The following is a 16,487-nucleotide window of genomic DNA, read 5'->3' as shown; positions in this document are numbered from 1 at the left end:
AATTTTGTAATATATATATTTTTAAAGATAGAATAAAATGACTTGTAATACATGTCTCTAGAATAATAGTTTTTGGGCAAAATGTCAATTTAAAATTACTGGGTCACTTGTCAATTGAAAAATGAACTTTTGATCCATCGAACTGGTGAATTTTTTTTTCTTTTCTGGAACAACACTATATGTTTGTATGGTGGATGTGGTAAGGTTTTGAATTTAACATTGTTTGGTTGATTTTGCTAAAAATGACCCTGGTCAAGTTGTAGGAAGATCCTAGAAAGCAAGTGTTACCTATACTTTTTTTTTGATAATTTCAGAGCATAAATAATCATGACATACTTGTGACATACTTGGTAGGATAAAAATGGAAAACAAAAAAAAATTGATAAGGAGAGATGAAAAATCTTACATGTTAAGTATGTATTATACATATAACAAAAACCTTCTGTAATTTCATTTTTAAATGTTTTATTTATATTTTAATGTTATTTCTTTTTTTTTTCTAGCCCAAAAGTTCCAACTTGGGTGTTTTATTACAAGAAGGTTCCAAGTTTTATTTACGAAATAATCAAATGCAAAAGGCTGCTGAGCTGTTAGAGGATTTAAGACAGTAAGCACAAGTGTATAATTTCTAAATTGTCTTATTCACAAAATGACTTTAATTTTTTTTAATTAATACTTCTAAACACATTCATCATAGATGCTAGTATTATTGTTCCCACAATTATTCATTTGTTTTGGAAAATATGATTTGCAATAGATTTTTGATAGGCTTTGTAAAATAACATTTGATTTTGTTAATATTTTGTTTTTAAAAAAAACATTCACTTTTAGGTCCAACCCCAGGGATCCAAGAACTCTAGCTCAGCTGATTTCAGCATACTCACAATTCAATCCCAGTAAAGCTAGAGAGTATCCTTTGTCAGATATTTATTAAAACAAAGAAAAAATTTACATTATTTATCTTCGATAACCAATTTGGTAACTAAACTCTAAACATTTTACAAATTATGTATCACACCATTTAAAATTTAGCTTTATATGCAGATTTCTGAAAGAAATTTAATAATAAATCTTGTCTTTTAGAAAATGGGTGACAGTTTAGAGGCCTAGATAAACAATGAGAAACTTTTGTTTACAGAATAGCGTAGTTGTACTTACAGAAAAAATAACTGCTAGTACAGTTGTAAACTTTGACCAAATAATTAGGATAAGTAGAGATTTACCTCCTGTTGGTGACATGTCTGAAGCTATTGATGTGAACTTCCTGGAGACAGCTAGTTGGAGCATGGGTGCTAAGTATGTCAAGAAAGGAGGAAAGACAGAAGTATCTCCATCAGCTCAGAGTAATGATACAGTTATCAAGAAACGTCACAAGAAAAAGAAAAAAGGTAACTATTCTTTTCATGATGTTCATACCCCAAAACATCTTTTCAGAACATTATGAAAGCAAAATGTTTTTGAAAAACTAAAAATGCATGAAAAACAATGAATTTTTGTGAAACAAACTACACTTGTTTCATTATGTGCAACAGAAAATATGTTCAAACTAGTAAAACATTAAGGTGTGATATGTCTACATAACTAAAGGTAAATATGTTTAAGCTTCATAGCTTATAAAACATAAGCATAAAAACAGATCTACAAGCATTTGAAATTTTCTGATTTTTGTAGAGATACTAGAATTTCTTGACAATTTTCTGGTGTCCTGAGACATTGAAAGTATGAAATGCATACTTCAAAATACATTTGGTGGTTAAGATGACTCCTGATTAGTGTTTATGTAAAGAGAAACCAAAAGAAACTCAGTACAGTTTCATATATATTACAGTGAAGAATGACACTCTCTAAGGATAGTATTATAGATTTCATGTTGGAACTATAGCATCCATTGTTGGTCATGCTCTGAAAGACCATGATTATGTAATATTGCCTGATATCACAATTTCCATTTGAACTAGCTTTAGCAATAGATGAGCAAGTCACTTTAGAACATGCATCTTAATAAACTATCCACATACCCTTCACTGTGGGTGCCACTTTCCTAGATCATGTTCAAACAGACCATAAGAAATCCATTGGAGCTGCACTTATCAATGATCACTTGCTGTAACTTTAATTTCTCTGGCTATCTTTCTCATGAAGTTGGCTGTTGATTTTGAGGGATGGGAGCTTTTCACTTTTAGCTGGTCAGCCATTCTCAACTTACAACCTTGTTTTTAACTTTTTACAGTACCAGGACATATGCTTAGCTTCATTGCAGTGGCTTTATCGGTTTGAAAATTCTTTTTTTTAACAATTTCATTAAATTGATAAGTGAACATTTGTCTTGTTTTTATAAATTCAATGGTAATATATATAGTTAATATCATATAACTTTGTGAGTTTCTTCATTACACTTGTAGAATGACATCAGATATTGATATTATACCTTACAGTTGGCTACAATAGATTATTAATCATCACTGGTTATAATCTTGACTTCTTGGGACTTAATGTTGAAGAATCTGCAGTAAGGAAGAAACATATGAAAAATATATAGCTGTGTCATCCCTATAGTCATTTTTATGTTCTTTTTGGTACTGCCATCCCTGAATCATTTTACAAGATGATTTTTATTACTTGTTTTGTGACATTTTTCCTCATGACTGAAAGTTAGTGTATTCCATGAATGTGTAGTGATTCAAATTTAATATCATGTGTTGTAATTTGTTTTTACTTCTTCACTTCTTATGTAATATAGGGGTTGGCTCTTTAAAGACACTGATTGCATAGTATATAAAGCAATGAGTATTCTACATGTTACAGTCATCTAGTGTTCATCTGTTTTTGGCTGGTAGTTCCTGTTTTACCGTGTACTTAAACTTTTTAAAGGAACACCAGATTTCTGTAAGAAAGCTAACTTCAAGAGGTAATGATAACATCATTTACACTAGAATTAAGGTTGTTTTTTTTAGCTTATACTAAGTATTAACGTGCATAGTAATAGCCTGTTCCGAAATGCTCTTAAAATCTTTTGTCATACTAAAGCCATTTCAAAAACTTTGCACATGTTTTGGCTAGCATGGGAAAAGAAAAAACAAATATGAACACTTTGGTTTTTAACTAGTCCCCAGTTCTCCACCTTAGCAACACTTTTCATTGAAAAACTTGATAATAGCAATTAGGTGCTCAATTAAGGCTATAACTCAACTTTAGCAGTAATTTGTAAGCACCATAGAGTAATATTGAATGTGGCAGCCATTTTTTTTCATAGTCCATCTCTACAAGCTAAGTACTACCATGCTTAATGGTAACAAACTATATTAAATCTGGTACTTTTAAATAAAACATAATCAAGAATCACCAAGAAGCTGAATTATAACCTAATTTAATTTTTGAAAAACAAAAAGATATCATAAAATCTTGTCAAACTGTAAATAAATCATAAGTTAAATATAAAAAACACTTACACTCAGGTTTATATGTATGTGATAATCACACACACACACACACACTGCTGTATGGATCTTAGCAAAGAATGGAAAGTATTCAATACATTGGGTAGTTGGAACTAGACACTTTAATAATACACTCAAAACTAAAAAAAGATTTCTAAACCATTTACATAGACTAGAAATGAAATTGACAATGTACAATTTCATTGTCATTTACCTGTTTTCACAATCTCCCAATCACAAAGTTATAACACTAATAACAAATATTATTCCACAAGATCCTAATAAAAATAATTTATATACAAACTGAAATGTTATTTCAACTTCTTTGGCTTTCTGCATCTATATGCTTCCAATATCACATATACAACTACATGGACTAAGTATGGAAAACTATCTGGAATGCTCTCACTATTTACCTGACAAACATCTAACAACAAGTAATACCCACATCTTTACACAAACCAGTGTACTATCTATGATAAATTAATGACCTTTTTCATGGTTTCATTTACAATAAGGAACAACCACAGTTTCTACAACATTTAAACAATATACATGTAGACATTAACTTTACTGTAGAAAACGAAAATAATTACACAATTAACTTTCTAAATGTTACAATCACCCAATCATCCCACAGTTTCAGCACAAAGGCTTACAGAAAAGAGACACGAAGTGAAAACTATGTTAATTGGCTTTCCAATCACACAATAAACCAAAAATTAAGCACACTAAAAGGTCTAATTCATTTAGCCTACACTATTTGTACAAGTGATAACATTGATGAAGAAATTTCTTACTTAACCAAATGTTTTACAGGCCCTAACAAGTTTCGTATTAGAAAGGTTCACCAAATAAGAAGTCAGTTTCATTAGAGAGTAAGTTATAATCCTGAATAACTTAACAATGCAGAAAACAATAATAGACAAAAACAACATATATATATATATATATAAAATAAACACTGACATAATTCCATTCATTGATAACTTAAGCACTCATGTTGTAGAAATATAGCAAATATTAATATACAATTAATACCAGATTCAAAACCAGATGATAAGAAAAATATATGATGAACCTCCACAACCAGGAATCATATACAAAATACAATGTAACAACTGTTCCGATTTCTGTATTGGTGAAACTAGATGTAAAATTTTCACACAAAAGAACATCAAAAGCCCTCCTCACATGTAAATTACCAATCACCACACACTTACAGAACACAATGTCTATTAAAACATTAACTTAATATAAACAAAAGGAAACTAGCAGAAGCTTTGCTATTTATTGCACATAATCCTAAAATTAATAAACATCCATGCACATCTCTTTACCTTTTTTGACTTCAAGTTAACTACTTACTCACACTTTTATATAAATAACTAGATCCTTTATATTAAGTTTACTATTATGATCTTAGTATACGATTTTTCATAAACCATAGCACATTTTTCACTTTTAATTTTAAACATGCTCATACATGCCTTATCTGTCTTCCTATTAGTATTATAATGATATTCCAATTTAATTTCTTCTGTGTTTGTACTTGAAAATGACAGCACTAGTGGTCAAATTGTTGTACTTATTCTAATATGTACATATAAAATGTTTACAACTACCCACTATAAATTGTCAACAAATTGAATATTACTATTTGGTGGGAAAACTCATCCCTTTGTAAACAATTAGGTTTGGGGACCTTGTATTTTGAGAGATAAATGAATGAATTTGTGATGATGAGAAGAGAGAGGCAATACATCTAATATAAGATGAAATAAATATTTGTTAAAATAATAAAAGACGGGTATTAAAGCTACTTGTTTGACTTAATTGTAGCTAGAGTTGTGTATAGAATAAATTAAATATTAAACAAAAAAGATAAATGAACTAACTGTATTTAAATAAAAAAATAAAATAAATTTTACTAGTGACTTACATACATTGAGAGCAAGAGTTGGGTTTGAGGGCCAAGTGTTTTTTTTAATTCTATTTTGAAATGATAATAGATTCATGAAATATAAATCAGGAAGCTCTAAATTCAGATTATTTTACTGCAGAATGTTTTTATGGATGTTTATTTTTGTTTTTTTAGTACATTCCTGATGAGTAGCTTTCAAATGTTTCCATTTCTTATTCCAATTGGCTGCATTGGTAACAGAATTGATCAGAGATTGTATGAGGTTTTCTCGTCTACAACTTCCTGAAGACAATCGCAAGCTATTCTATGAGGTGTTGCTTTTAATGGGAACTTTTTGGAAAACAGATATTTAGGGTGGTACCCATCATCCCTCACCTCCTCCTAACATTGCCATTGCTGGCCTTTTATGTGACTTGGGATTATTTAGGTTGTAATTCATTCTTCTCAGCCCATAGGTAGATATAAAGTTCTGCAAGGCTTACTGAACTGTATACAATAAGAGAAACTCCTGTTTTTCCACTTTGGGAGGATTGTCTAATCTTGTCTGCCATAGGTATACCTACCATGCATACACCTCTTGAAAGATAACTTTGAGGAAATTTAAAGAAAACAAATGAGGGTTTAGACTTTAGTATATAAAAGTAGCCTACTAAATATTTCCCATTTACTGATTTTAATACAGCTCTTGTATCATGTTTCAACTTACAACATATGAATTAACCAGAATGTTATTAAAGAACTGTACATTAAGGCAATGCTGTATCATTGTAGGTTTTTATTACAGATTGTAATCAGCTTTGTATTATGTCATATTATATGCAGCTTGTAATCTTTAATACTGCACGACCTTCATGTGTAAAGCATCATGGTTTTATATTTGGATATGTAATTTTATGTTTTGCCGTTACTTACCACTCATTCTCTCTAGTTTGTTATTCTTTTTCTGAATGTAACTTATTATTGAATACTTTGGCCTACATATTTTTTCTTTAAATTGAATACATTGTTTTTATGTTACACTTAGTGAAGTGCAAAAAATAATTTCAACTTCTCCAACATTTAGGAAAACTACCCAAAAATTATGATCCCAATGTTGACCCTGACCCAGAAAGATGGCTACCTCGAAGAGAAAGATCTACCTACAAAAAACGGAAAGACAGGAGAGGTGCAGGTGGTGGCATTGGTATGGAAATTTTCATTTAAAAACTCCTATGATAAAATTATTTTCTGTAATAATAATAACTATAATATATCCTATAGAAAAATCTAAAATGGTAACTTTGTATCAAAAGCTGTAATTTTCAAAAAAGCAACACTAACTTTAGTATATCATGATAATATGCAATAAAGAATAGTTTGAATTGTTAAATAAAACTTCCAGTCATAAATATATGTGAAAATTATTACTAGTCTTTCTAGTTCTTCACTGAGAGCTTGGAAAGAAAGAAATAATATGTTAGTAATAGTAGATAAAATATATTTACACATTTTTGGAAACTTAACTTTTTTTAATAGCTCAAGAAATAGTATAGTGATATACAAAGAATCGAGAGGTTTTCATGTTTGTGTGGATTGGTGTAGCCTGCTTCAGATACATTAATTTATGATGTAGAATGAATGCAAATATACATTAAAATTTTGTAAAAGATTGTTGAATAGTTAAATGTTTCTTTCCATTAATCCATAAAAATTTGACAAAAGAAAAGCTGTTGTGGTATAGAAATGTTGGATATTTATGCTGAAAAAATTTATAAGTAACATCGCTTGTTTAATTGAATGTTTTTTTCAAAATTTTAGTATTTTATGAATTCATTTTCGAAAAAATGTTTTGAAAGTGCCATACACTTTGTATGTATTCATGTACATTTCTTTTTAAAAATATGCTTTAACTTCTGATAGCTTAAAGTAAGGTAAAAATGGTGCATATATAATAATATGATGAAACATCACATAAGTTGAATGATAATATAGAGATTTCCAGTATAAGTAAATTATAGCATTTTTATCAGACACCCAAACATCTTGATTGAATTTCTTTCTGGTATTAGTTACTCATAAGGTAAGTATAATTAAAAATGAAGCAGTTAGAATTATCATCAGTCTCATGTTATGTTATTACAGTTTTTCAGAAGATGAAAAAATATTAAAATCGTGAATGAAGAAATATACAACTTCAATTATTTTAATTAAATGTATTCTGGATTATAACAAATATCAGTTTTTTTAGTAGAACATTTGTAGAATTGATATCATAATTTTAGTTAAAAAATACATGTGTACTACTTGGATAATATTTTTCTTTTTTGCAGGAAAAGGAACTCAAGGAGCAGTTGGTGGGGCAGGAGAAATGTAAGTTGGTATAAAAGCAAGTATATGAAGGCATGTAACATCGACATTTTATCCAAACCCGTTTTTAAAGGTCATTTATGGGTAGGGGACTTAATGATGTCGAGTGATGATTGTATATTGTACAGTTATGAAAGTTATTTTTCAGAAAAGTTTGGACAAAAACTGTAATTTATTTTTTAAAAACAGTTTTTATTAAGTATTAGTACTTTCATTTGATTAGACATTGATATACTTTTATAGTAATGGAAGCAATGCTATGTATCAGCTGGTGTACGATTATCAAAAAGCAAAATCTAAAGACATTTATTCAACTTCTGAAATTATTCATTTATAAAATTAAGCTTTTGTGGTGAAGTAATTCAGTTTCTAAACCAACAAGAAAGCATATGAGGTTTAGCAGATTTCTTAATTCCAAACATATAAGTTTGGAGAATTTAAATGATTGGGAATTGATTTGAAGTCAGTGTTACTTTATCAAAGTGAAACCAATTTGGGACTTAATTTTATTATACAGTGCTAACTGAATTAATGATTCTTGTACTTTTTTTTTCTTTTCTATATAAAGTGATGTTTCCAAAATCAATGCATCTCCTCGTCCTGGTAGTGTCACAACCTCACCAGCAGGGGGAGCTATGACTAGCCCACAGGGTCCCAGACAACAGCGTCCTCAACCTGCTCAGAAGAAGAAAAAGAAAGGGGGCCGTAGATAAAATTTGTATGTTAAAAAGTCGATTGCTAAATTGTAGAAGTTGGGGAATTGGCAGATTCATGTATTGATTATTTGTACTACTTCAGTTGAGAAGTAAAGAATTTAAGTCATTCAGAAATAATATACATAAAGTACATCTCTGCAATCATTTAACTTTTTTTCCCGTCATAAAGTAAATCATGACTGCTTATTATGGTTTCAGTAACTAATTAATGACAATTTTGAAAAAGTATTTCAAAGTACACATGGAAGTATATATAATTAACCTTGTATCTGTGAGCACTCATTCTGGAATACAAAATTTATTGGGATAACTAATAAATGGCATTGTAAATAAATTTGCTGTGTATTTATTTTCATTCACAAAGTCGATTCAATTACAAAATATTAGTGATATTGGTAAGTTAATATTTATAATGATAAATAAAATCTTGTGTGACCCCAAAGTTAATTTTCCATAACCTTTCTCAAATATTTTTAACTGTGTGGTGAGTGTATTATAAAGAACATTCTTACAAATTAACATGTTAGTCTTTTTGTTTTATTATAATTATTATTTTACGTTTCACTGGGCACTTGCAGACTTTTAAAGCTAACAGGTTTCATTTGGGTGCTTTAAATCCTGGGAAACTGCTTTAACCAAATCTAGCCCCAGAGATACCCTGGAAAATTGACATTTTGTTACTGGGTCAAGGATTTTTTTTGTTTGGATACTTTTTTTTAATTCATTTGTTGCAGTTCACATTTTTAAGCCAAAATTTCTACAAATATATCAGGTAGGACCTAACTCAATTTGATGCACTGTTTATGCTTTAGGATTGGCTCACTTGCTTTGTCAGTAAAATAAGTCTATTCTTGTGCGAGTTCTGTGTTGCCAGAGCTGAAGAGTGAGACTACTGTCTAATAATGATTTAATAAGTTATATATTTCGTTCTATTATCAAAATGCTTTAAACTCACTCAAAATTGTCAGATGAATGCCATGTTAATGATGAGTGACCAGAAGCCAGGTTTATGCATAATATATACAGGAAATTTTAATAAAATGCAAAAAAATAATAGCATGCCTTTCTAAAATGCAGATGAAAGAAACCTACCGGTTCAAAATATTTTATTATTTAATGCAATATGAAAAACATTTTGAGCATCCTCTTAATGAAAAAAAAACCACGGAGATGTATATCATAAAGCCATGAGATTGAAATTTTTATTTTTTTGCCCCATCCCCCCCAGAAATGTTACTGGACAGTAGGTGATGCATTACTTCTAAGAACATTAATTTTTCAGCTATATCACCTACTTGTTTACATGCTGTAATTCAGATATTTATTTTCCAGTGTAATAGTTTTAAATTCCAAAAGCCAATATTAAGAGGAATGTGGAAAATAATCCTCATTTTTATGATTTTTTTTTATCACAAGTTTTAGGCCTACTGATTGTGGATTGTAGTAATGACATTAGTTTTTGGTCACGAAAATTATAATTTTTGTGGTTATGAAAAGTGCATGAAAGGTTGTGATTTCACGTCAAAAAAATGGTGTAAGAACCCTATACTAATTTCAAATAGATATTCCACTGACACACACACACGCACAGATTTTAAGGTTATAAGTTGTTTTGGTGATTTGAGCAAACCAATATTTATGTTGAAGTAGTTCAAGTAACTGTTAAATGATTAGAAAGCATTATTCTGTATGTAAACAAAATAAAGTACTTGTAAAACTTGTAATTCTAATGTACAATATATTTTTATTTCTAAAAACACCTAAGCAAATAAAAGCAAGAAAAATTCCTTTGCATGTAATATTAGATTTGCTCAAAGTGTAAACTGGTGAACTTATTTGTCAGCTGTAACTTTGGAATCTATTGATGAACTTTGGTACTAAAGATAAGGACATAAAAATTTGTAAAGTGCCTACTTTGAATATTATTGATAATCATCCTTTCTTGAAAAGACTGTTCATGAGTTGAAACAAGCTAGAAGATTTTGTAATTTTTTCAGTTAATAGAATGTTTACAGTTAAACCACATATTATGAAAAAAAAAAAATTGCTTTCAGATACTTTCCATAATTTGTTGGAGTTGTAATTAATCTTGAATTATTAATATGTAATGCTAAGCTTAATCTCGAGAAAAACTTGCCAGTTGATAAGATTGCATCACTACTATGGGTTGAGAACTTCTTAAGTGAAATAAGACATATATAAAGATAAAGGACTATATTTATGTGATTTGGAAGGGCTCTTGTAATAGACTACATAAACATTTTGTACTTAAAATAGATTTCTTAATGTTTCTTCACAAAGTTTTGTTTTAATATTGTTTAATCAGCTTAGTTTTAAAATAATTATGTCATCCTAATGCATTGAATGACACTCTACAATGATGAAGCAGTAAAATATTAGAAAAGTATTTTTCTATTACCACAAGTTGTTTTGCATTGAAAACTACTTGAATGAATTATTATCACTATAAAATAATTATGTCATCCTAATGCATTGAATGACACTCTACAATGATGAAGCAGTAAAATATTAGAAAAGTATTTTTCTATTACCACAAGTTGTTTTGCATTGAAAACTACTTGAATGAATTATTATCACTATAAAAAAATCAGATCCAAGTGAAAATATTGAGATAACCATGTGAGGTTTAAACCACTTTTAAAGAGTTTAAAAAAACTTGATATAGAGCTACACTAGATTTTTGTGAAAGCTTCTCATTTTCTAAAACCAACAATTCAAAGTTACGTATGAAACTCGTTGATTACTTTTTCCATTGCATGGCAAGTTTAACAGCTGCTGGTGAACACTATAGAAACATAAAACCAAGTTTCTGACATAATAAACAAGGAATAATTCATTACTTCTCCATGTCCACTACATAGAATGAATACCAAATACACTGGGTTAGAAATTTTTAAACATGTTTGATGGCAATGTCCAGCCATTAATGTAAGTCATTTTCATTAACAGTAACACCATGAAAGGGTTTAATAGGACTTGTACTTCTCTGCTGGTGACCTCCAGCCATTAATGTAAGTCATATTCATTAACAGTAACACCATGAAAAGGTTTAATAGGACTACTTCTCTGCTGGTGACCTCCAGCCATTAAGGTAAGTCGTATTCATTAACAGTAACACCATGAAAAGGTTTAATAGGACTTGTACTTCTCTGCTGGTGACCTCCAGCCATTAATGTAAGTCATATTTATCAACAGTAACACCATGAAAGGGTTTAATAGGACTTGTACTTCTCTGCTGGTGACCTCCAGCCATTAAGGTAAGTCGTATTCATTAATAGTAACACCATGAAAGGGTTTAATAGGACTTGTACTTCTCTGCTGGTGACCTCCAGCCATTAATGTAAGTCATATTCATTAACAGTAACACCATTAAAAGGTTTAATAGGACTTGTAATTCTCTGCTGGTGACCTCCAGCCATTAATGTAAGTCGTATTCATTAACAGTAACACCATGAAAAGGTTTAATAGGACTTGTACTTCTCTGCAGTTTATCTCACAAAGGAAGTAAAATGTTGGGTCAAGTTGCTAGGATATTCACTGGCTATATTTTCTCTTGTGACTAGTTATTAGAGACCTGTGCTATAGGGGAAATATGAAAGGCATCCACAGATGAATGTGGGATCTAGTAGGGAGACTTAAGGGAAGATGCTTTTGGGGCAAGGAAAACAGGTCTTACTTGTTCAGCATGAGCTGAAGGGTTAATTGTAATGCTGTGTGATTTCCATACCACAGAAGCTACTGTTGGTACTTTTCCTTCTTGGGCTCTAATTTTACTAGGTCATCAAATGTGACCTTAGGCAGTTGATGACTTTTTCCTTTTTCTGCTTGCTTAGCATCAGAACTTCATACAGATTTTAAAGTTAATAGTAAAAAAACATCTGTAGATAATATGAATGTACTACTTTCTACTGTTAACTTTAAATGTTTTATAAACATTCTGCATTTCTCATATTATAGGTCATTTTTGTTAAGAAATATTAAAAACGTCACTGTTTCAATATCTTAACAAGGTTTTTTTAATAGTTATTTTTTGTTTTAGTTTTTCACTTTTATCTACAGTGCTTCATTTGTTATATTTTTTTCTCTTTTTTTTTTTTCTACTTGAGTGATACGACCTTTAAAGTGTTCCAAGAGTTTGAGAAGAAAATTACCATCAGTTAGGAAAATAATGTGAAGCTTCAATAAATTGTTCTTAGTCATCACAGAAATATTTTAAAAAGGGAAGAAAACACTATTCATGTTTCAAAACAACAAAAATAATAGTATTTAGATCTCTTGCAATATTTTGACACTTTTTTTTTCTACCTATTTATGGAACCGAATCTCAGATTTTTATAGCTACTGAACTTACTAAGTTTCCATGGTAATAGACATCATACTGTACCAAAGGAAAAACATCAGTTCAAAGTTTAAGAAACTAATGGTCCTGCTTAAAAACATGAGTATCAGGAATTCAGTTTGTTTGTAATTACGCATAAAGCTACAATAATACTGCATAACACGAGTATCAGGAATTCAGGTTGTTTGTAATGCCACTGGGGGGCAGCAGCTATTCAGAGGTGCAGAAATTGTTATTTAATGTCATAGTCCATAAAAATGGTAGTATCAGTTAAAAGTCTGAGAAACTAGAGGTCCTACATAATACTACATGAAATGAGTACCTGCAGTTCAATGTTTGAAACTATTTTTTGAAAATAAAACTTAACTCTGATATATACAACCTACATATAATCTCATTTCTGTTAGGGTTAACTTTCTTTACTTTGAATTTATTTACAGTGAATTTTTTTTATATGTTTGTGTGTGTCATTGCCTACAATAACATATATTTTTAATATTACATGTTTTATTTAGTCCATCAGGGTTTTTCATGATTAAAAAGTATATTACCACACTGTCTCCTCAATATTCATTACCATGGAGGTAAAATACTTCATCATACCAGCTGGGACACAAAATGTCGCAATGGGTGGAGCACTATTTAAACTTCATTTGTTACAACAATTTTTGTGGTGTGAACACCTTTTCTGAGCTAGCAAAGCATGATTATAATTAATTATACTTGCCATTAGTATTAGGCCTATTGTATTTTTTTTAAATTATATTCTTTATTCAGTCCCTTAGGATTTTTCAGAGTGTATAATAGTACTTCAATCACACTATGTCCACCATATCCTTTGCCTACAATGTATTTCGCTCAATACAGAGCTGATAAAGTCAACTGGGATTATATATTATCACTTGAGGAATTTAACCATGTTCAGCAACTCCAAAATTAATAAGAACTGGAGGAAATTATTTTTTTTGGTAGGTGGAGAATTTTTTTACAAACTTTTGGCCGAGATTGTGGTATTGTATTCTAGTACAGAGAGAGAGAGGTTCTTACAAAGCCAGTAATCATTTGAAACTGGAAGGAAAACCAGCAGATTCTCTTTCAAAATTGTGTATATCTCAGAAGACAGATGTCAGGAGCATCAGAAAAATGCTCAGTATGCTACCAGTTCAGCAGATGTGGATGCAATCATGGATACCAGTTTAAGAGAAAGCAAACCATAAAAACCCAGATAAGGTTTCTGATAGTGCTAATAAAAATATCAAATGGTTGAAGAGAAACACATCTACCTATAGATTGGTTATGTTCACAGAATTGTTGGAAGATATGAACTGTTATGGCTAGAATGGTGTGTGTTTAACTTTGGGGGGGGATAGAAAATGCTATACCAAAACGTACTCTGCATCAAATCCCTATATTTTATTCATATTTTTCCAGATCTTGTCTAGACCCTTATTTTGTTACCAAATATTTCACAATTGGTGTGTTTGACTTAGAGATTTGTTGTTGTTAAAGCATCATATACCTACTAGTAATTGATCACCTGTTTGTAATTATATAGGTTTTTACTTCAAACCAATTTTTGATTTTCAGGACTTGTAATTTGTCTTTTACGATTGCAATTTACAAAGAAAGTATTTAATGGCCATTGACTGAAGATCATATTGAATCCTGACTTTACACCATGGTTATAAAATGTTCAAATTTGAAAGGCAATGAATTCCACTAAACCATGTCTTCATATTGTAGTTATCAGGTGTAAGAGACAATAAACTCTGCTAAACCATGTCTTCATATTGTAGTTATCAGGTGTAAGAGACAATAAATTCTGCTAAACCATGTCTTCATATTGTAGTTATCAGGTGTAAGAGACAATAAATTCTGCTAAACCATGTCTTCATATTGTAGTTATCAGGTGTAAGAGACAATAAAGTCTGCTAAACCATGTCTTCATATTCTAGTTATCAGGTGTAAGAGACAATAAATTCTGCTAAACCATGTCTTCGTATTGTAGTTATTAGGTGTAAAAAGACAATAAATTCCACCAAACTATGTCTTCATATTGTAATTATCAGGTGTAAGACATAAGTTCCACTAAACTGTGTCTTCATATTGTAGTTATCAGGTTAAGAGACAATAAATTCTTTGGTACTTTATAGTGTGTCACAAAACATTTATCTAAGCAACTTAAGAACATCAACAGTGTCAAAGCCAAAAGAACTCAACAGATTGTTTCAGCAAATTCTTCTGTTAAATATAAGTTTTCATTACACTCGACCCTTGAGAAAAACAAATGAAAAGCAACCTTAAGCTCAAAATTAACCCTAAAGAGGAAAATCAAATAAAGCTTGTCAAATCTTAACAGCTTAGCAGCAAAAGATGATGTCAGTTACCAAGTATTCTTTCAATTCTTGCTTGAATGTTAGTCAGCTGTTGAAAACTTAACTTTTGAGTAGCACTATATTAATCAATATCAATTAAGTAGTTTTAAAGTTGCTAGGTTTAGTTGTCTGACTTAGCTCTAAGTTCTATGATTTTGTTGTTGAAATTATGTGAAGGTTATGTTGTCTGTTTCAATGAGTCACTAAACAAATATGTACACAGAAGACAAATAAAACAAGTACTCTGGTTTTGTAACATAAAAATCATAAAGTCTCAGCACATTATTAGAGCAGTATTTTGCTAGGAACAACATCCTAAAGTAGTGCAGTGAGAAGATGTCTACTTTCCCAAAATGTCACAAGTTTTGAGTAAAGGGCTTAATATAAATCACAATTTTCTGGTTAAGTTCAAGGATGAGTTTTGAAAGAATAAAGATAGCCTTTGAAACATGCCTGGGGACAGCAGGATTGGATATTAATTTCATCTTAAACCATATGCATTACCTATTCAAAAATTCACAGTTGAAATAGTATGGTATTCTCAGGTAAAACTGATTTTATTTAGTGACAAGATAAGCCTACTGAATAATGGAGGATTCTCTTCTTTGAAGACGTTATCAACCACGGGCACCTCCAGTCTCTTCTCAGCATTCTCAAGTGGCTTTCACCAGAGCTGGAATTGTGTTACTTTGACTGTTGACGGTCTGGGAGTTCCATACAGACTGCCCCACTTGTCGGACATCACACTCCTGTGATAACCCTCAGTTATTTGTGCTTCCCTCACAATGAGGTCAATCCTTGGGGGAAGAACACATAATCTCTGTAGATACACCAGACATATGTGGCTCTCTTTCCCGAGTCATCAGCTGCAATGAGATGCAAGTCATGGACCTTTGCAGCAAAAGCCCAAGGTCTCGGAAAGCATATCATCTAAACCAAAAAGCTCTCTCCTTACTCAAACAACTGTTTCCCTTCAGTGACTGACTCTTCCTCTTGGTTGTAAGTCCTTCAAGTTGTGGAAAATACAATTTCTATAGCAATGAATTGTTTTTTCTTAAACAGAAGAGAAAGAGTAAAGGTCCATGTACACATCAGCAGAAAAAACTCTGCAATAAGATATCCTGTGATCATGATACCAGAATTTCATCCTTCCTATCTACTCTTTGGTATCCTCAGGTAAAACTAGTATTACTCAGAGTAACAAGATAAGTCTGTTATATATTTTTATGAAGCAATTCTGAGTTCTCTGACTTTGACTGATTGAAAAAGAAAGTCTGGACACAATGGACAATATTTAATAAACACAATGACTATTTAGGATGCTGAACA

At 30.7% G+C, this 16,487-nt stretch overlaps 1 protein-coding gene across 1 annotated transcript in view; it reads left to right on the top strand.

The window, feature by feature from the left end:
* The window catches only part of LOC106466347 (signal recognition particle subunit SRP72-like), an 85,036-nt gene extending 76,481 nt beyond the window's left edge, over window positions 1-8,555 (top strand). The window contains exons 14-19 of the mRNA XM_022394341.1: window positions 504-607; window positions 832-909; window positions 1,207-1,388; window positions 6,425-6,544; window positions 7,671-7,710; window positions 8,276-8,555. Coding sequence (XP_022250049.1) covers window positions 504-607; window positions 832-909; window positions 1,207-1,388; window positions 6,425-6,544; window positions 7,671-7,710; window positions 8,276-8,420 — 669 coding nt within the window. The 3' untranslated portion in view covers window positions 8,421-8,555. The remainder of the gene's footprint in view (window positions 1-503; window positions 608-831; window positions 910-1,206; window positions 1,389-6,424; window positions 6,545-7,670; window positions 7,711-8,275) is intronic.
* The last annotated feature ends 7,932 nt before the right edge of the window (window positions 8,556-16,487 follow it).

Source organism: Limulus polyphemus, unplaced genomic scaffold (genome assembly GCF_000517525.1).
Source record: "Limulus polyphemus unplaced genomic scaffold, Limulus_polyphemus-2.1.2 Scaffold2232, whole genome shotgun sequence".
NCBI classification, from domain to species: Eukaryota; Metazoa; Arthropoda; class Merostomata; order Xiphosura; family Limulidae; genus Limulus; species Limulus polyphemus.
This window is presented reverse-complemented; position numbering and strand designations above follow the sequence as displayed.